Source organism: Setaria viridis, chromosome 6 (assembly GCF_005286985.2).
Source record: "Setaria viridis chromosome 6, Setaria_viridis_v4.0, whole genome shotgun sequence".
In the NCBI taxonomy this organism is placed as follows: domain Eukaryota; kingdom Viridiplantae; phylum Streptophyta; class Magnoliopsida; order Poales; family Poaceae; genus Setaria; species Setaria viridis.
In genome coordinates, this window is record NC_048268.2 from 34029129 (window position 1) to 34048480 (window position 19352).

Here is a 19352-nt window from a genome sequence, read left to right on the forward strand (position 1 = left end):
TGCTTCATGAAACGTTCCAAAAAAACAATGGATAATGATGCAGAAGCCACTGTTGACTAGCCGGCACTTCGTAACACAAGACTATGCCACGAGTTGGCGTAGCTTTTGTGCAAGAAGAGAAAACAGCACAGCTGCAAAGCTATCCGCTGATTCGCCTCAAGAAATGGCATTGGCATGTAGAGAGCCTCATGAATAACCCAGTAAGAAAAAAAATGCATTCCTGTGAATTACCCTCCTCCAGTAGAGAATTACACGGTAAAGAGCGATAATTTCTAATTTCTGGTGCCCTGAAAAGAATGGCCAATAGAGAGTAGTTCATGACAAGAATACATTTACAAAATACAACTACAAAGAAGAAAAAAGAAAGAAGAAATTTCCCGTGGGAACTGACTAAACCAAGGTGTTATCTTTGTATGATTCTGAGAACAGGTCAATGCATCAAGTTATCCATTTCGAGGTAACTTGAGCACGCTGCCTCGGTTTCATGGGAGTTTGGGACAAGTTCCTCTTCTTCATGTTGGAGGAGACGGTTGGGCTGAAATAATCTTGGCTCTTCTGTGAAATGGCTGCAGCCTGTAGATGCGGCTTTCTCAAAGGGATGAAGGTGTGCGACTTCGAGGGGACTCCTTTTGATGATTCGACACTTTTAGGTGAGTCCCATTTGTTATGATTCACAAAACTTTGGGATCGACCCAATATCTCAGCCTTCTTGTCCTTTGGACTTGGAATGTTCCGGCTTTCCCTTGTTTCAGCAGAGTACATTGTCTCCTCCCCGCTGCTAAAACCATCCCTCTCATCTCCTAATTCTGATATCGCGAGTGGGGAGGAACTGGACTGCACCTCACTCCAGCAATTTTCCTGGTAAGCAACATTGTGAAGAGTGCCACAGTTGATTTGCACGTTAGATGGACGTGTTCCATGCGGAGCTGGCCTGTTCGCCTCATTTTTGTTCTCATCAGGCATCATTTGCTTCAAGGGAAGCGGTAGGCGAATAGATCTTGAATGCCCAGGAGGAAGGCTAATATCCATAAGTGAAGCAGCTTGCTCGTTCTTAGGTTTGCACATTTTTGAGGTGAGCTCATGTTGCCCATGGAAAGAATGTGAGACAGTTGAGTCCTTTTCGCCATGTGAAATCTTGGCAGATGCTGAGCTGCAGGCTCCATGCTGCCATGTTGGTCTTGGTGGTATCTGTGATGATGACAAGACATCACCACCCTCTCGCTCCGTGGTCTTAATATAACGAATATGACCAAAGGAAGAACGCCCACTTCGTTCTCCAGAGGTTGTCAACCGTGCAGGAGTCATCATTGGCTTGCTAACATCTTCTAAGCTACCATTCCAGTGTTGTTTTAACCATTCACATACTGCAGGGATAGGGATCCCAAACTGTGTGGGCACATCCTTTCTTGATGCAAGAAGCACAGTTGATGATGCGGAAGCATACCCATTAGGTGTAGAAGGTGCAATTTTCATGGGATCACAGACCATAAAAGCTAGATTTCCGTGCATATCAAACCCAGCAGATCCCGGATGCCACAAGACTTCATCAGTTGAGAACTTTATAAGGTTGTCTGTAGCTATTACAACCTTCCCCTCGTCTACAGCCAAATCCCTCCTGTTATGTCCCAGTAGCAAAACTGTACTGCCAAGGTCCAAGCTGGGGTTCAAGCAAGTTTTCAAGAAATGAGGCTGTTGCCCATGTGAACTTGAGTCACCATCCACGACATCAAGACCAACTATTGTAAGGTCAAGAATAGGACTGGTAATAAAGAACCTGAAATGAAGACATAAAATGTGTAGCAGTAAGTAATCTGGCAAAGGCATGGAAGAAAAAGCCCCATTTGAGTTCCTATACTTTTTTAGCTTATTCAACCACTAACGGCAAGGAGAATGTGCATCATATTTTTCTCTTCATGGCTACTTTTTTTAAAGATTTTATATCCTTTCAAAAAAAATCTTAAGAAAGGAGCTTCCTTTGCTATGTTGAAAGCATTTTTATATCCTTCCATCATTCCATATAACTAATCATTTGAATGTCTGGGTGTTGGACAATAAAGTGTTCCAGAGGAAAATCCAGGTTGATCCCATGTTGAGTTAAGAGTGCATTAAAAACATGTCCTGTGCTCATCAATCAAGTGAATAAGTAGACCTGAGGACCACTTCTCAGCAGATATTACTTGCCAAAGAATCTTATGTACCATTAGCCAACCAGCAATCTAAACTTGAAAAGAATTTATGCCATCCTGTACAGAAACAGAAAGGCAATCCAGTACTAGGCTAAAAGTTATCCACTATTGCACAAACCAGCATTAATCCCCCATCCCTTACAAAATGGCAGCAAAGCTTTCTAATTTTATTGTCATTCAGTAAGGCTGAGAGCCTGAGTCAGTGAGCATACGTCTCTCTTGGTACGCTGGTCCATGTATCTGCTACTAGCAGATCTTTAATCTCACAAAATCCTATCAACAAGGAAGCATAATGCACTTACACTTTCTATACCTGTTCCTCGCCAACCAAACAAAATGAAAATCCTTATCCCCACCGGCATGTAATACTGTTGCTAGTCGCTACATGACTAAGCGAATCAATAAAATCAAGATTATCTAAGTCCATGACCACAAGCCCAAAATAATCTCCTGAACAACATGGAAGTCAACCCAAGCACAATGGCCCTGAGTCTCAAGCTTCCACGCAAACAAAACCCCTTTTCTCAAATGCAGAAACCAGCAGTTGGTAGATAGATTCACAGAAAAAAAAACTGAATCATATATACATCTGGGAAGTGTGAATTACTAAAAAAACTACCAGCTTTCAATTAACTGGAAAAAAAAATCCTTTTACACCACGGTCAAAGGACTCAAGGTGCCACATCAATAATCAGGTACGAACGCAGCAGAATGAAATTGGCAAAAGTTCTGCACTCTCTAACCCAAAATCCAATCTTTTCATGCGGCATTGTACTATCAAGAGATTGCTGGGGGATGAACTCGCTCCCAAAAAATCTAATCGCTTGACACCGCATTGCACATTCAAACCAAGCCAAGGGAAAGGTAAACAGGGGAGTCCAAGAAATGCGCTGTTACCTCTGGGGAACCAGGCGAGCTAGGAGGCGGCCGTGGCTGAGCCGGACCTCGGCGGCGCCCGCCGCGGCGGCCGAGGGGATGGTGCCGTGCGTGGTGAGCAGGAGGCCTCGGTGGATGAGGAGCCCGCTCCCGCCTTTGCCTCCCGCTCCCCCTCCTCCTCCTCCTCCGCCGCCGCCGCCGCTGGGGAAGGATACGGCAGCTACGGCGGCGCCCTTTGCGGCGAGGAGGCTGGACTTGATCCGCTCCAGCTTGGCCCCGCCGGAGCAGAAGCACCACCCGGAGGCGTCGCCCAGGACCCCCATCCGGCCACGCTTGCCTTCCCCCTGCTACTGCTGCTGCTGCTACTCCGTCAAGCGGCGGCGGGCCACGGACGGCGACGCCGAGCGGCTGGCTCGTGTGGACTCGTTTTGGTTTCGTGCTGAGGGAAGGGGACCGGACTACGGGAGTCGTGGCCTCAAACACCGAACGTGACACAGTGTGCTCATGTCAATGTCCTGTGTGATTATTGCTGCCTCCTTGACTCCTTGTTTCTTCCTGGGATACTCCTTGACACAGTGTGGTCACGTGACCTTGCGTTAAACCTCTTGCTTCCTAATTTTCATCGACTACAAACAATTTTATAAGGTTAATCCCAATATTTTCAAGACAGCTTCATAAGCAACAATGAAATGAAATAGTGTTTGAAACTTCTCTCCCCAATGCATAATTTTATGATGTGGTTTTATAAGATCAAAACTCATCTAGGTGAAACTGGTTCCATCTCTCTCTTCTTTAATTTCACGTCATGTCATCAAAAAATCCTATGTGGTATACTAATTAATGAGAATGAAACCTCGTGAAACTTCCCATTAGAAGTAGTCTAATGACTCAACAACTTGGCTCTGCGTAAAAGGTAAGTTTTTTGAAATAAATTGCTTAAGAAAAGCCAGGCACATCGGCCCTCAAATTTGATGCTTCCTGTGGCTCATTTTGTGCCCCAAAGAAGCTTGATTTGCTTCTTCATTTTAGGGAAGCCACGGTTTAAAAGTTAGCATTGGAACTAAGTGGTAGAAGTCATGTAGCGATGGTACCTATTTTAAGCTAAAATTTCAACCAAATGGAAAAGAATTAGCAGTACACTACTTACATCACAAGATGGATGCTCTGTAACACCATATCCTCCTCCCTTCTCTTTTTACGGTATAGCTTTGTTTGTAGTTTAGTGTATTTAATCATTCTTTACATTTTAGGTAAAGAAGCCATGGTTTGGATTTAACCAATTTAAGACCTTAAGTCGAGAAAAAAAATTCCAAAAGTGCTCACATATCTTCCTGATTTTGAGAAAATCTAACAGTTATATTCCCGGCCGATCGGCCCTCTCTCCCTCCCACACACATTGTTCTCTTATTAAAATATATGCAAGATTTTATTGGAGGCTATTTTTCTAAAAAAATGTTAGTGCTAATAAGCTTAGGTTAATAAACAAATTTTCCTCACTTGGTAACTTCTGCCGTGAAATATCATATCTCCATGCATTTTTAAATATACAACTATTGGAACAAGCTAATTAATTTATTTTTAAACTAATTAGTACTAAACATTATATATTTAAAACATATGTGGTATTTTCATTCTGTCCAACAATACAATTCAATGACAAAATTGCATCCACTAACACTAACACTATCAGTGAAAGTCACAGGACAAAGACTCCACGGATAACAACACTTTTTTTTATATATTTTTGGATAAAAATAGAGCTATTGTTTGTCCTAATTTTCTATTTTTATTTTGAAGCCTCATGCATTCATTAAACACTTGCTCTAGTTTATTTGTTCTAATTGCTTCAACTTTTCGAATAATTCACGTAAAAATTCGAGATAGAATCAAGTAAGTCTCACTCGCCCATTAGACCATCTCAACCCCCAACCACCCTATCCCTTCACTAGATCACGGAACATTAAGACATTAAAGCTACACCTATTCAAAAGTTCCCTTGTTATCATTCTCTACTAGTGCTAAACCGTCAAAGAAAGAAAGGAGATACTTGATCGATTCACATTTATTCATAAGCAATCTTATCATGTTGATGTTAAAAAATCCATTTCCTTCACTATAAACAAACAAAATTGAAATTCCGTTTCACTTGTAGATTTAGATTTAGGTGCCCTTCTAATTTATCAAAAAAAAATGGACCACTAGCACTCCAACACATACCCACCATTTTTTGCAGCCTTTCCCTATTTTAGCATCACTTGGCTTCTCGCCCTTCTCGCCTTCTTCTCCTGTGAAGCACTCTGTCAAGTGATGCGCGGCTGCTGGCCCTTTCGGCCGTTCCCCCAACCCTAGATCGATCGATCTCTCTGCCCGCCCCTCCCCGTCAGCCCAACCGCCGGAGGCTCGCAGCTCCCCTCCGCCCGAACTCAGCACCTCCTCTTCCTCCCTTCCACCCGACGGATCCGTCCAGCGCAGGCCCGCAGCTCCCCTCCGACCCGACGGCGCAGGACCCTGCCGTGGTCCGATTAGGTGGTTCTTCTTCTCTCCAGCTCCCGAGATCAAGGTTCCCAAGCTGCGGCTGCATTTGATTTCCCAACAATTCGGTGGTTCCTCCGGCCCCCATGCCCCACGTCAAGGCCGTCCCTGCTACCCTGGGTGCGGGCGGAATGCCCGGTGGGTCTTCGGGCGCTGATGGTGAGGTGGATGCGGGGTTTGCCAAGCTCCAGGGCGAAGATTTCGAGTACTACATGCAGACGTACTCCATCATGCTGGGCCGCAACAGCAAGAAATCGACGGTGGATGTGGATCTCTCGAGCCTCGGCGGGGGTATGAACATCTCCCGCCACCACGCCCGGATATTCTACGATTTCCAGCGACGCCGGTTCGCCCTCGATGTTATCGGCAAGAACGGATGCCTTGTTGAGGGTGTTCTGCACCTCCCTGGAAACCCGCCTGTTAAGCTTGATTCGCAGGATCTGCTGCAGATTGGGGACAAGAAGTTTTACTTCCTGCTCCCGACGCGGTCCATCTTTGCGTCGGCTGCTGCTGCTCGGCATGCACCAATTATTCCACAGCAGCTCCCTCCACCATCGTACGCACGTCCAGGGCGCCCTCGTTTGTCTGATTTTCACGACCGCTCCTTTGAAGGTGATTATGGTCGGGAGGTCGATGACATTGGGAATGGAATCAGTGAAAGTGGGGTGAGGGGGAAGTTGATAAAGAGAAACAAGAAGTCGTCCGGAGAATTGGATATCTACGGTGGGCACCGAATCAACGTGGAAGCAATAGGAACACTAGGTGAAGGTAATCCTATGCTCCCTGTGTGCTTTTATCGAATGTGTGCTACTGATAGTATGATTTATGTTTCTTCATCCTCTTGTTTTATTGTTAAAGACGCATAGTAAATTGTGATTGTGCTTGGACAATAATTTAACCTAGTGATTACATTAAACTACTGATCACATAGTATGTAAGGATTTATCAACAGTCCATATCAGTTGATAAGCTAGAGTATGACACAACCTAACAAAAGTGATGGTTAAGGAAATTTTAGTAACTATTAATTGTCATAAAAGAAAAGATCCATCAATACTTTCTTTACAAGAATATAGCATCTTCTGGACGCTACTGCAAATGCTGTGTCAAAAAGGCATTTTTGTTGTTGGAACAGTACCTTCTAATCTTTTATATATGTATTCCCACAACAAGGTCTCTTTTATGTTGAAATGTAGGCATGTAGCTGCATCTCTTTTTTCCTATTCTGAAACTCTACCTTCACTACTCTTAATAATATAGCAAGAGGTGTATTGAAGTATTTAACTGTTTCAAGGATTAAGTATTAGTATATGATGTGATGAATATATGTCAGTCCTGCACTCCCTTTTTCAGTTAGCAATTATATTCAATGGGAAACACTTGTGCTGTATTCTGTTTTTTAGAGCTATTTCCATTGTTCACAGTGCAGAAACAGTCCATTCCATTGTACCTCAAATGCTGTCTTTTGGTTTTGCAGACAGTAGATCAGAAATAAGATCAAGGGGTGACAGGGATATGGACAACCAACAAATCCTTCAAGCAGAAGAGAAAGAGGTCGTTTCATCTGTTGCCACAGTGTTATCTGACCTCTGCGGTCCTGGAGAATGGATGCCCATGACAAAACTCCACACCGAGGTTTGTTATGGAAAATCATAAATATATACTTGTTCAATTTCGATGCTGAATTCAAAATCTCGTGCTCCCTGATTAGTCCAAATTGTATCCTGTTACTTAATCAACTCGAGGCAAACCTAATGCTATATCATGTGTTTGTAAACTGAGGGGATGGAACATGGGACTACATCATTAAAGAAAATAAATTCAGATTGAAATTAGTGATAGCATGAATAGACTATGAGAAACTTGTGGGCAAATGCCAATTGGAACTGTAACATTTAAGTCAAATGATAGAATTCCTACCCTGTAAATCTGAACTAGATAATCCAGGTCATGAGCAGCACCATTCTGACACATTATCTGGATTTGGTCTAGATTATGTCGCCTTTTCCTATATTTTATGTTAGCGGTCATTGCCATTGCAAAGCTTTGCTTGATGTGTATACGAGCTGACCTGAGAAAACTATGCTGAAGCATTCGATTTTGTGCCTGTAGACTATAAACCTTCTAGTATATTAATAATACAGGGCTTTGTCTGCTAGCATCTAGACCCATTCCACTGACATGGGCATTGTTAAGAATCGCAATTCACACACACTGACACACAGTATGTTTCCTATTTGACTGTTGCGGATGTTGCATGGCCCCAACAGCAGCAGCAGTTGCGAAGAAATACCGAAGCAGTCATGTACTCATGTAGCACCGAGCAACCTTAGTGGCAAGGTCCTGTTCATAATAACTCAAGTTTATGGATGATGATTTTTAGTTTGGTTATTTGCTTTTAGATACGCTCCACGTACTAGTGATTGATTTTCCTAGGTTTTGATATTGTTTCCTATGCGTCAAGAGTCAATACAGGTCATCCTTATAGAAGCATTGCAATGCATTTACTAGGAAGCAGGCAAAGAGGGATTGGTCTATTTGGTCCCAGATATTTTCCTATCCCAATGTATGTTCTAACCAATTCTCCGAATATCCTAACCCCTTAAAGTGATGCAATGTGCTGCTAGGTGCTCATCGCCTTGTCTGCCATCCTCAGATGTGGAGTATGATAGATAACCCCTGCCTTCCATTTCGGTAGTTTGTTTCCATGTTGGACTTGTACTGTGTATCAGCACCCAGAAAGGGAAGCTTTGGTCCCTCACCTGAGATGGTGATTTCTTGTAGTTATGATTTGTGTTTATTATTTTATTTTAAGAACCCTTCTCTAGCAGTTTCAAGAATTTCAGCTGCCACTTTTCAGTTCACTCTCTTGTACAGCACATATACGTTACCAGTGATGTTCTTTTGCCCATTGATTATTTTCTGTTTTCTCTATAAACTTGGAACTTGTATATCTATATATCCCCTTTTCTGCTGACTTTTTGTATGTTTTTCTTTTGAACAAAGTATGGGATGCCCATGTTTGTAAGCTTCTTGTTTCAGCGAATTATCCCACTGTGCTTGTTGCCACTTTCAAATTCTAACCCGTTTGATTTCTTGCAGCTCCTTGAACAGTTTGGCAACGTGTGGCATCCCAGCAGGGTCCGAAAGTACCTAACAACAGACGACTGGTCACCAACGGAGACGAAGGGCAGGCCTTGGTTTGGCCTTCTGGCGCTGCTCAGAAAGTACCCGGAGCATTTCGTCATCAACACAAGATCGAAAGGCAGAGTGACCTCGGAGTTTGTCTCGCTGGTCTCCTTGCTCTCCTAGAGGGAAAACTATAGGGGACGAGATGGCCTGCCGAGGAAATAACAGGCACACCGGCTCCATTTGCAGTCCGCTTTCAGAAGGGTCGGAGGTGTACCGTGTCTCATTTGCCTCGTCTCTTTTGAACCCTGTTGTACTGTATCTCGTGTGTTTCAACAGCTGTATTGGTCTGTACCATGATCACCTCTGTACTGTTGACATGTATATGGAAGCATCAAGCATGAGTTTTAACCAATGCTAGCAACTCAGCAGTTCGGTTCGGTATCCTGTAAGTATATCCAGTGTCTTGTTTGGCTGTTCATGCACTGATTTCTTTTTTTATTTCTTGCACAATTTTTTGTTTATCCTCAACTTTTGCATGATGATAGAAGATGGCGAGAAGTATCGATTCAAATTTTTAAATGAATTTTTGATGCATATTAGTGCATCCGCGGGTTGGTAGCATGGTAGCACCCAACCACCGGAGCACCTGAACCTTTCTTTGCCTGGCCGGAGCCCAGAGGTGGTTGGAGCTTGTAACAGCCTTATTTTCCTTTTTCCCCTTCATATACTTGTATACTGACTGGAGTCCTGTTTTCGGTAGTTTCTCCACTGAATTTAGTGACTCTTGTAAATTTGTGTGTTTGAGAGCATCAACCACAACCAGAGGGATGTACTGCAGTTTTGGCCAGCCACCAATGAAAGAACAAAAGTTGGATTGCATACAGCAGTAGCAATGCTAAGAGTTACGGAGTCATAGCAGTTGCTTCACTAGTCACGCATGAGTCTCAGAGAAGCACAATGCTAGAGTAAGAACAGTTACAGGAAGATCACTAGAAAAAACATTCATACTTTGGACTAAAACATTAATTTGAGATATGCAGTATTCTGTCATGTTAATCATAACATTTCAGTATAGTCTATTGCTTAGTATAATTCCTATAATTTCTACAACGTTATCTCTGTATAAGCTGCTGCTTAACAATTCTATCTGTATAAGCTGCTGCTTCACATTGTTGCGCTGCCGCGCGCAGTGCCATGGGCTTATGGCGCGCACTGGCACTCGGCGTGCCGCTGCCCGACGGTCGACGCCATGTACGGCGGGTGGGCGCTGGACCTCATCGTGCAGATGGCCTTCGACGACCCCGGCGCCGACGTCGAGATGAGCGCGGGACCAGGTGCGCCCCTGCTGGGATCCGGCTCCGGCCGATGGTGAGGAACCCCAACGTGTACGCCAGCGTGCTCGGCATATGGTGTGGGTCGCGGCGCCGCGCAGGATCGCCGCGCGCCTCCGGCGAGCCACGGGGAGCAGCGCTGGTGGCGCGCTTGCAACGACCAGAGGGTGGACGGTATTTGAAATACCGTCCACCCTGGGTACCTTCTGGCCGCAGGATCCGGCACTTGCGGCTCCAGATTGTGCATTGACTGCGGTCAGAGGCTCAGGGAGCCAGTCTTCCTCGCCAGACAGGCGAGGGAGCTGGATGGCGCCATGGCGGAGAGAGCCGGAGAGCCTAGCCCCGTAGAGCTCGACGGCGAGCCCTGCCGGTGATGGTCGCTGGGGCTAGGCAATGTCATCTTCGTCGTCGCATATCGCATCCATCGAGAGCGACCCCAAGCTTCAGACCACCGGCCTGCTGCTGCTGGACATCGCGCGTCTGAGGATTGAAGCGGCCAACCCCAAGCACCGGATTCATTGCCATCGGCGCAAATTTTGTGCAAATAGCACAAAGGGATAGATGATCATCAGCTCAGCCCAAGGAAGGCTGCAGCACGTAGCCGTCTATTCCATGGCTTGACATCTTGTAGCAGCGCACCTTGTGCTTCCCCAGTCGCAGCTCTCCACCACCGGGGTGTAATGACCTGTCATTCCCCAAGGAGGAGTATGACCGGTCTTGGAGTCATTACTTAGTAAAGTGTTGGTTCACCAAGTAATAACTCGCATCAGAGTAGTACAACAGAAGCATGGCAAATGGTACATTATAATACAGGAACAAGAAGGTCATATTCAAACAGATTATTACACAACTTAGCTCGCGCCAGGACCAGCAGCGGCGGTCGCGGCCGCCGCCTGCCTGCGCGGGGGGCTGCAGGGCCTGGAAGCTAGGGGCGTAATCGCCGCCGGCTGGAGGCCAGAGGTGGTTGGGGACGGCGTACAGCTGCGTTCCCGACGAGATCAGGGTGGTGCCGCCGGGCATGCTGTAGCGAAGCTCCCGCCCGCATGGCGCCCCGGCCGCCGCGGCGACGTCGTAGATGACGGTGCGCCCGTCGCAGCTGACGGCGACGACGATGCTGGTGCTGCCACCGGCGCCGGATACGGCGGCGAGGTCGAGGCGCTCGTGCCGCCCACGCAGCGTGTCGATCTGAGCGACGGGGCGGGGGAGGCTCCTCATCGCCACCGCCCAGTCCTCATCGTCGTCCTTCCCGGCGGCGGACGCGAACATGTCCTTGAGGTTTATCATGAAGACAAGGTATTGGTCGCAGCCTCGATCAAGAATCCTCCTCTCCTCCACCACGAAAAGAAGGCGCTGCCTCCCCTTGCTGTGCCGCTGGTGCTCGCCGCCGCCGGCCGCCATTTAATCTCCGGCCTCCTTGCCTTGATTCCCTGTAAATTCTGTCTATCCAATCCGACAAATAAAAGGTAGCAAGCCTCACAATTTCGTCCAAAACTTCACTGCCAGTATATGAATCAGATAAATAAATTTTGGCGGAGGCGGTCGTCTCCGTTGACCTGGACTCTCAATCGGACTCGGTGAGGTTTCTCTTAGCGCCAACCGAACCCGGACATACTCCCACGTTGTGATGCTGGTCAGTGGTTACTGCTCAGCGCGTTTCAAATTCACAGATCTTCATGAGTTCGGAGTTCCTATGCGTATCTTACAAAACGGGTTCAATGTGACACTGGCAATGGAGCTTGGAAATTTTGCCAATCTCATCAGTGTTAAGGGACCTCTCTCTCCCGTTTACAGCGTGCTGGGCTTGTACCGTCCTAGGTGCGTGTCCTCGTCAGTTGGCACGCCATCTACTAAAACCGTGGAGATCGACTGGAGAGCACGCGACATTTCTTGGTGCGCGATGCAGGAAAGCCGACGGCGGAGACGAGTGCGCGCGCCGGCGGCGAGAAGGGGTGAAACTTTGCGTCTGCGAAGCTGCTCTCGGCCAGGAAATAGTTCCAAATTCCAAACGGCTCGAAGCAACGAGACAGGGGCACATCAGGCATCGGCATATCCAGTCTCGGCAGTGGAGCATGCCGCGCTCGGTTTGCGTGTAGGTAGGCCAGCCAGTGCAAGGAGACGAGACGATCGCGCGTGCCGCAATGGCCTGAGCCATCGCCTGCAGGCTGCAGAGGCCGGCCGGCGGCGGCCGCTCACGTCGTGCGTGTTGCCAGGACGCGCACGGCACACGGCGGCGCACAAACAAGAAATCCATTATTGGTAAATTAATGACAGCTACAGAAGGAGGAAAAATGGTGCCCTTATATTCTGTATTAACATTAACAACCAAGTGTATGTGAGAATTCCATTCTAACATTTAACTACCAAGTGTATGTGAGAATGGAAACGTACGTGAACATTTGTTCTTGTATACCTGCGAAGGTCCCCTTCGATCCCTGTTGGGTTAACAGATTTGTAAAATGCATCCCAAGTGCACCACCAAACCCATTCCAAATGTGCAAGGATCCAATATTTGCGATGTATTTAAACAAGCCATAAGAAAAACAGATGTACGCGCCATGAATGACGGGTAACGCCTGCACAGTGCGCGCGCTGCACTGTACGTCGATCGATACGTGTACGTTAGTATACGTACGAGCGTGCAGCTACCCGAGACCAGGTGTGCCTAACTTAGACGGCAGGATTCCCGTAGGTGGCTTTTATTGACAACTAATTCGACCACGTTCCTACTGCTGCACATGTTTAGCTGACGAGGAGTCTTTTTTTTCTGGTGATTTACCTCGGTAAAAAGTAGGTGCACTACTGTTCTTTTTTTTCCCAAAGACCGAGAGACGATTAGGCCATTTTCAACGAAATTGACCATAAATGAGCTGCCATAGTTAATTTTGATGACATGGCACGCTACTTATGAGGTTAGAGAAGAAAATGGTTTCATGGGATGAAATCATGTGTACACTATTTCCAATATCTTTATGTCTTGCATATAGCCATGGAAATAGCAAAAGATGAAACTATGCTTTATGTGAGCTATTTTATCTATGAACTAAGGTGGTGTTTGGATCACTAGTTCATGGGCTAAACTTTAGCCCCTAAATTTTAGCTCCTAAACTTTAGTTCTGCCCACCTGTTTGGATCCATGAGCTAAACTTTAATCCTTCATCAAACAAAGACTGATTTGCCCTTATTTATTGAGCACTCCCCACTCGTCCTCCACCTCCTCCTCCCCCGCACCCCAGCGCAGCTCCCCTCCATGTCCGGCATGCCCCGCCTCCTCCCCATGGTCGAGCCTGAGCCCTGCGCACCACCTCTTCGGCGGTTCCGCGGCGTACCCGTGCAAGTCCTCCCCCGCGCACCCCGGCGAGGCGCTTGCTGCGGATGCCTTTCCCGCTGCCGTTGCCCGCCAAGCACATCAGGGCGGCGCTCGCGCGCGGCACAGCCTGCCGCGGCCCTCCATCCCTGAGGAAGGTGGCGGTGAGGGGGAGGGCGGTGGCGACATCCGGGGGCAGCAGAGGATGGCGGAGGAGGTGGACCCCGAGCAGGCCGCGGGGCTCTTCAGCGTCTCCATCGGGCTGAAGCGGACGCGGGAGGACGACGAGACCGGCGGACCACGGCAGCACCGACGAGGAGGTGAAGATGGAGGCATCGGATCCGCATCAACATCGAGGAAGCAGCAGTAAGGAGCCATCGCCGGACCAGCACCCGTGGCCTGGGCTTGGATCCGGCGGCGGTGGCGAGGCGGAGGAAGAGGAGGAGGTGGCGGCACCGCGGGGCCGAGCGGAGACAGTGGGGCCGGCGAGGCGAGGCGGAGGTGGCGGGGCTGGCAAGGCGAGACGGCGGCGTCGGGCGAAGGAGGCGGGGGGAGAGAGAGTGCAGAGAGAGAGAGAGAGAGTGCGGGGAGGAGAGAGAGGGGAGGGGGCAAGGGGAGGAAATTGGTCCGGGGGACCACTTTTAGCCCAGTTTAGGGTCTCTTTGGGAGCTAAAGTTTTTAGCCCAAACTTTAGCTCCTTGCCCCTTTTTGCCCACTTGTTTGGATCCTAGGAGCTAAATTTTGAGCTAAAAGTGCAGAACTAAAATTTAGCCCTAGATCCAAACATGCCCTAAATACAATTTTACTTATGTGGCACTCTTGGAAACATAAATATGAAACTTTACATTGAGAATGGCCTTATCACTCTCTTAGTCCCATGAGGCCATTCTCAATGAACAGTTTCATTGCATAGTTACAAAGACTGAGAACTTGGTAACTGTGCTTGATGAGTGCCATAGGATGAAACTCCTCTCACATCTGATGAAACTCTTTTTTCTCACTCATAATAACCTTGCCAAGCCAGCAAAATTGCTAATATGTCATACAATTTAATGCTCATGAAACTCCTATGAAACTTGCCTGATTTTCAATGCAACTATGCATGTTTAATTTGTTATGCGTGGCATCTTGACTAAGAGCGTGCCTCTCTGCGCGCCTGTGGCAATCGTGAGCCATGGTTGATTTGCAATTGATCCTTTCCGCGCCCGCTTTTATATTGAGTCGGGGTAAAGCCAACCCAAAAAGCTACCGGGTCAGTTCTTTCAAACCAACGAACAATGGGGTCAAAGCTTACTTATCTTAGTAATGAGCAGTGATTAAGGTAGTGTTTGGTTGGGCAAAATGTAATGCAAGCGGATTACGGATGCTAATGAATTATGTTATAGCTGTTTGTTTACACCGGTCAGTAATTGCTTAACGCTGCAATCAAATCCCACCACAATACAAGCTTGTTATCACCGTACCCCTTTCCCTCTGTAATCAGAAAACATATTATCTGATTGCGTTACCATATTTGAATCAAAGAAAGAGTGTAATTGCCATTCCGTAGTTGAAAACACCGCAATCTCATTCCATTTACATTTATGCTAACGTTCTATGAACCAAACACCATTAAGTTTTCGAATTCAATAATCCATCTGGATCACGATAAGAAGGTTGGGCTCCGCTCCTGATATTGATTGACTTGTGTGATTCAACTTTGACTTGGAAAATTTAGGTGGAAACAGAACTTAGACTTGGTAGGTGGCACCATCACCACCTTGCTTTATTGCCCCCTGCAACCTTCACGGGCTTGGTGTTGCCGACCATCACCACCTTGCTTTATTGCCCCTGCAACCTTCACGGGCTTGGTGTTGCCGACCTTCCCTCTAGGGTTGTTGCAACTCAGGTCAGAAATCCCACCTTGAGCTTCTCGAAAATCCTAAAACCCAAGACCCTAATCTTTGTTAAGAGTTCCTAGAGTTGGAGAAGATGCCGAGGAGCTCTAATTTTTGGGGCAATAAAAAATGTAACGTGGAGATCGGAAAACCACTCGATTGTGTTTATGATATCCCTTTGTTGATGCACGAAAAATGTCAGAGGACCAGCTAATAGCCTACAACAATCGTGAGCAATGGATGGCACCACGTACGTCTGCTCCACATGGATTGACCCGTGTGCATCAACTTCGAGTTAGAATTCTTGATGGGCACTATGCTAGTCACTCATCATTCATCATCGAACCGTTTGAGTTTTTTCAATTGTTTTTCTTGTTGTGCTTTTACTTTTTTTCAAATGAAAACGCGGATTGTGTCACTCAGTTTCCTATTGTCTTTTTAGAGCTTTAACCAGTGCTACAGTAAAATCAATCTCAAAGTTTAGATTTCAAAATGGTCCATCCCAATTTCAAACTCCTTTCACTGACCTTTAACCTGCAGGATCCCCCAAACTCTGGACATAGATGAGCATCCCTGGAGATTGAAGCTTTAAATCTAAAACATCTCATTAGTGCATTAGTTTCGATTCCCATTTGCTTAGACTATATGACTTAGAATAAGCAGTGTTACCACAGGGAAATAGCCTTTTAGTGCCTCCATTTTTGTTAAGTCGCCATTACCAATGATACATCAAGGCAGAGCACTATGGAGCTTACACAACATCTGTTAAGTAGCCAATGAACTGAACCAACTCAAATAAAGGACGGACAAAAATTAAATTACAAGTGCATTTTTTTCAACAAATTCGAGGTTACATGGGCATATTGAACGAGTCAAAATCATTATTGCATCAACTATACATCTTAGAGATCATCTGCTAACAGATCAAGGATACTGCTTAGCGCAGTAAAGACAAAGTATGTTGAATGTTGAAGTTCTATTGTCTGCAGTCACATCTCAATGGAGAGCAAAAATGAAGCTTTATTTGACAACGTATAATGCTTGGAATCCCCTGATGGGTGTTAGCAGGTAAACAACCTGGCTAATTTGTTAGAAACTGTGCTGCCATGTTTAATCCTACTTCAGTCATCTATATTATCATGCATTTTATTTATGTGCAAATTAGTTATATTTATGAGGACACTAAGAGCCGTACATTGTTTTGGCAATCTTGCAGGGAAACAATTTAACAGTACATAAAACAACCATCTTTGGCGTTCGATCTTACAAAAGCTCGACAGGTTGTGGCGGCCAGCGATGATAGAGTTACGGAGCATTGAGTCTTTTGGTGCTATATCTTAGAGTTGTTTTTTATTTTTTCTATTTCTGATTATAGCCTGCCAGGACTGTATTCTTGTACCTCTTCTTTATCAATGAAATTGGCACAGTCTCGTACCCGTTCGTTCAATTTTTTTTTAAAAAAACAACCTCGTCATGAAGAAGCAAAGGCTAGTAAGACCTATGAATTCTTGATCTCTGCCTTTACGATTTTAGGAGCAGCCATCAACTCTAAAGGTAACGTTAGAGTTCTGTTCCCTCTTAAGTTTCATTGCATGTGGTAGTTTATTAAGAACATCTCGAACTTCTGGCATCTCATCCAAATCCTTTGATATATAATATCATGCCTTAAACTATTGAACACCTCTCTTGAAAACGTAATTTTGCAGTGGATATTGTAGAATCAAGTTCTTCCTCTAATCATTATAAGGTTGCCTTGAATTTTTCTTCTAAAAAAATCCATATAACATTTCAGAGAAATTTCATCAATCTAAGGTTACCCTGCATTTTGTTTATGTTTATCTCATCCTACACTTTGTGACCTCCTTCTTGCTTGCTTCTGATATACTATAGATAGCTCTTTTGCCAACATTGTAACAACAATTTTTTTGTGCCAAATTTTAATTAAGATTTTCCATTCCTACCACCACAATGCTGTTTTTGGTCCAGATGCATAGTTTTAAAATTTAGTCTTAACCTTGTCCATTAGAGCTATGCGCGATTTCAGATCTTGGAATAGGTTACACGTACCATAGTTTACCATCTTCTTGTTAATAGCCACTTTGCATTTGTCATGCATTTTCACATGTCAAACTGTAAAACATGAATTCAGCTTATATTTAGAATTTGAGCTTATATTCAGAATTTGAGACATATTATTTGAGACTACATGCTTGCGCAGTGCTGCTAGATTTTGATACAGGCATATATATGCTGATTTTGTTTGCAGCTTTAAGTCCACGTATAACACATAATACCCATTTTATTCGCAGCATGGCAATAGTTATTTCTGTTAATTGAAAAACAGCGTTCCTTCTTTGAAGACTCTGTTTTCATTCAGGTCCTGGTGCATATGCAGCCAATATTAGTCCACTGCACTTTTCTCTTCCTGTCTTCCTGATAGCACCTAGAAAACTACCCTCTCATTTCAGGTTGTAGTTCAATCCAACCAATTCCTTCTTTGTATGCTGATTGGAATGGATTGTTATGAAATTTAAATGAAATTGAGATATCAAATTCCTTTTAGAAGAGAACAGTGATATTCTCATGATGCAGTAAGACTAAAATTCATTGTTATCAATTGCAATACTATCATAACATGTCACTCATCTCATAGTCTACACTGACAAATCATACCTTTCTGCCTGCAGCGGAGTAAGCACCAGTACATTCTCACCCTGTCTCCATCTACACTATCTAGCTTAACTTTCTGTAATAGCATCCCCGGACTGCTCTTAATTAGCTGTTGTAAATTACATGTGTTTTTGCAGTAAGCTATCATCTATGGTTCGTTGTACCAAATTACCTAGGACAATGATATATTTTATATGTGACATCATATCTATTTAACATTTGGTATATAGCTTCATTTTGATTGCTTTGTGTCAAACACAACATATAATCGTGAGGCTCCACACGCGCAGGGACGCGCGCCAAACACTAGTTATTTCGTCGGTTCAATAAGTGATTCAAAATTGATGCCAAAATGAGTTGGCTGCCAGGGAGGATGCTAAAAATTTGGGAACGAGAAAAAGAAAAGGGTTCGAGAACAACAGCAGGCTGCAGGGCAGACGAATCAGTCGGAATAAAATAGCCGGAACTGCTGCTGCTACATGGGCTGATAAGCTAGTTGGGCCAACATTAACAAAGCACGGCCCAATCTTGATCCGGCTACCACCACCCTCCTACTTAGTTGGTCCTCTGCGCGTGCCCCAGCCGCCATCACACAGACCTAAAACCCTAGGGCATCCTCCTTCACCGGCAGCAGTGGCTGCACAGTGCCGCCACTGGTAGGAGCTGCGACGCGGGCCCCGCAGGCGTGTGGTGTCTTGCGCCATGGAGATAGAGCGGTTGCACATCCTCACGAAGGCTCCGCCGCCCGCCACCGCATTTTCTCCTCCAGCCGGTATGTCTCCTTTCTTCTCGTGATTTCATCACCACGGCTAAACTTCAATACTTTTCTTCTCGTGATTTCATCAGCGCGGCAAAACTTCGATCCCCTTTCTTCTCTTTATTTCCGCCAAACTTCTTTTATCCTTTCGATGGGGGTCTAAAACCCTAGCTGATTCCGAAGTTCTCTTCTGCTAGGCTCCATGGTGGCGCGATACGAGATAGTGGAGTACGAATTAGGCTGTTTGAAGAGACGTATGGTGCCAGGATGGGTCGAGGGGCTCAAGAATCTTGTGAAGTTGGTTCTAAGGAGCTCTAGAATGCTGGAGCACGAACCTGCACTCCAAGTTCTTGGGAAGCTACTGAACCTGGTCAGCTTACGTCTGTGGGCGAAGTCATTCCAGGTTGATGACCTCCATTTCACCTTCCATCCGGAGGCATTCCCGAGTCTGATAGTGCTGGTGGCCTGAAATCGGTGAAGTTTGAAGAAGGGGCAATGCTTCAGCTTGAGCGACTGGATTTTTGTGGCAAGCTTGAAGAAACCAACACAGGGATGTTTTCCGGGCTACCATTGTTAGGGTGCATGCCTAGGATCTCTAGATGCATATCTAGTCGGGATCATAATCAACATGAAGGATTTGGGGTTTCTGGTGTCAACCGAGAGCGATAGAGAGAGAGAGAGGTAGGG

At 45.7% G+C, this 19352-nt stretch overlaps 2 protein-coding genes across 3 annotated transcripts; one reads left to right on the plus strand and one right to left on the minus strand.

Annotated features, from left to right (window-relative positions):
- Window positions 1–248: 248 nt before the first annotated feature.
- LOC117859506 (uncharacterized) lies at window positions 249–3569 on the minus strand. Its single transcript, XM_034742626.2, has 2 exons — window positions 3084–3569; window positions 249–1774 (listed from the first exon to the last, which is right to left on the minus strand). The coding sequence occupies exons 1-2, from the start codon at window positions 3383–3385 to the stop codon at window positions 439–441; spliced, it is 1638 nt and encodes a 545-aa protein (XP_034598517.1). The 5' UTR covers window positions 3386–3569; the 3' UTR covers window positions 249–438.
- Window positions 3570–5324: 1755 nt separating this feature from the next.
- LOC117861200 (FHA domain-containing protein FHA2) lies at window positions 5325–9138 on the plus strand. 2 transcript variants are annotated; one of them, XM_034744717.2, is made up of 3 exons: window positions 5325–6362; window positions 7072–7229; window positions 8222–8571. In XM_034744717.2, the coding sequence occupies exons 1-3, from the start codon at window positions 5681–5683 to the stop codon at window positions 8261–8263; spliced, it is 882 nt and encodes a 293-aa protein (XP_034600608.1). In that variant the 5' UTR covers window positions 5325–5680; the 3' UTR covers window positions 8264–8571. The 2 variants fall into 2 exon arrangements, with proteins under 2 accessions (XP_034600608.1, XP_034600607.1); XM_034744716.2 differs by lacking the exon at window positions 8222–8571 and adding an exon at window positions 8697–9138 and having other exon boundaries at window positions 5328–6362.
- The last annotated feature ends 10214 nt before the right edge of the window (window positions 9139–19352 follow it).

Coding starts and splice junctions, on each gene's coding strand:
- LOC117859506 (XM_034742626.2), bottom strand. CDS start 3,385: ATGGGGGTCCTGGGCGACGCCTCCGGGTGGTGCTTCTGCTCCGGCGGG. Junction 1,775..3,083: donor GCTCGCCTGGTTCCCCAGAG/GTAACAGCGCAT, acceptor TCTTCATTTCAG/GTTCTTTATTACCAGTCCTA.
- LOC117861200 (XM_034744716.2), top strand. CDS start 5,681: ATGCCCCACGTCAAGGCCGTCCCTGCTACCCTGGGTGCGGGCGGAATG. Junction 6,363..7,071: donor AATAGGAACACTAGGTGAAG/GTAATCCTATGC, acceptor TTGGTTTTGCAG/ACAGTAGATCAGAAATAAGA. Junction 7,230..8,696: donor TGACAAAACTCCACACCGAG/GTTTGTTATGGA, acceptor GATTTCTTGCAG/CTCCTTGAACAGTTTGGCAA.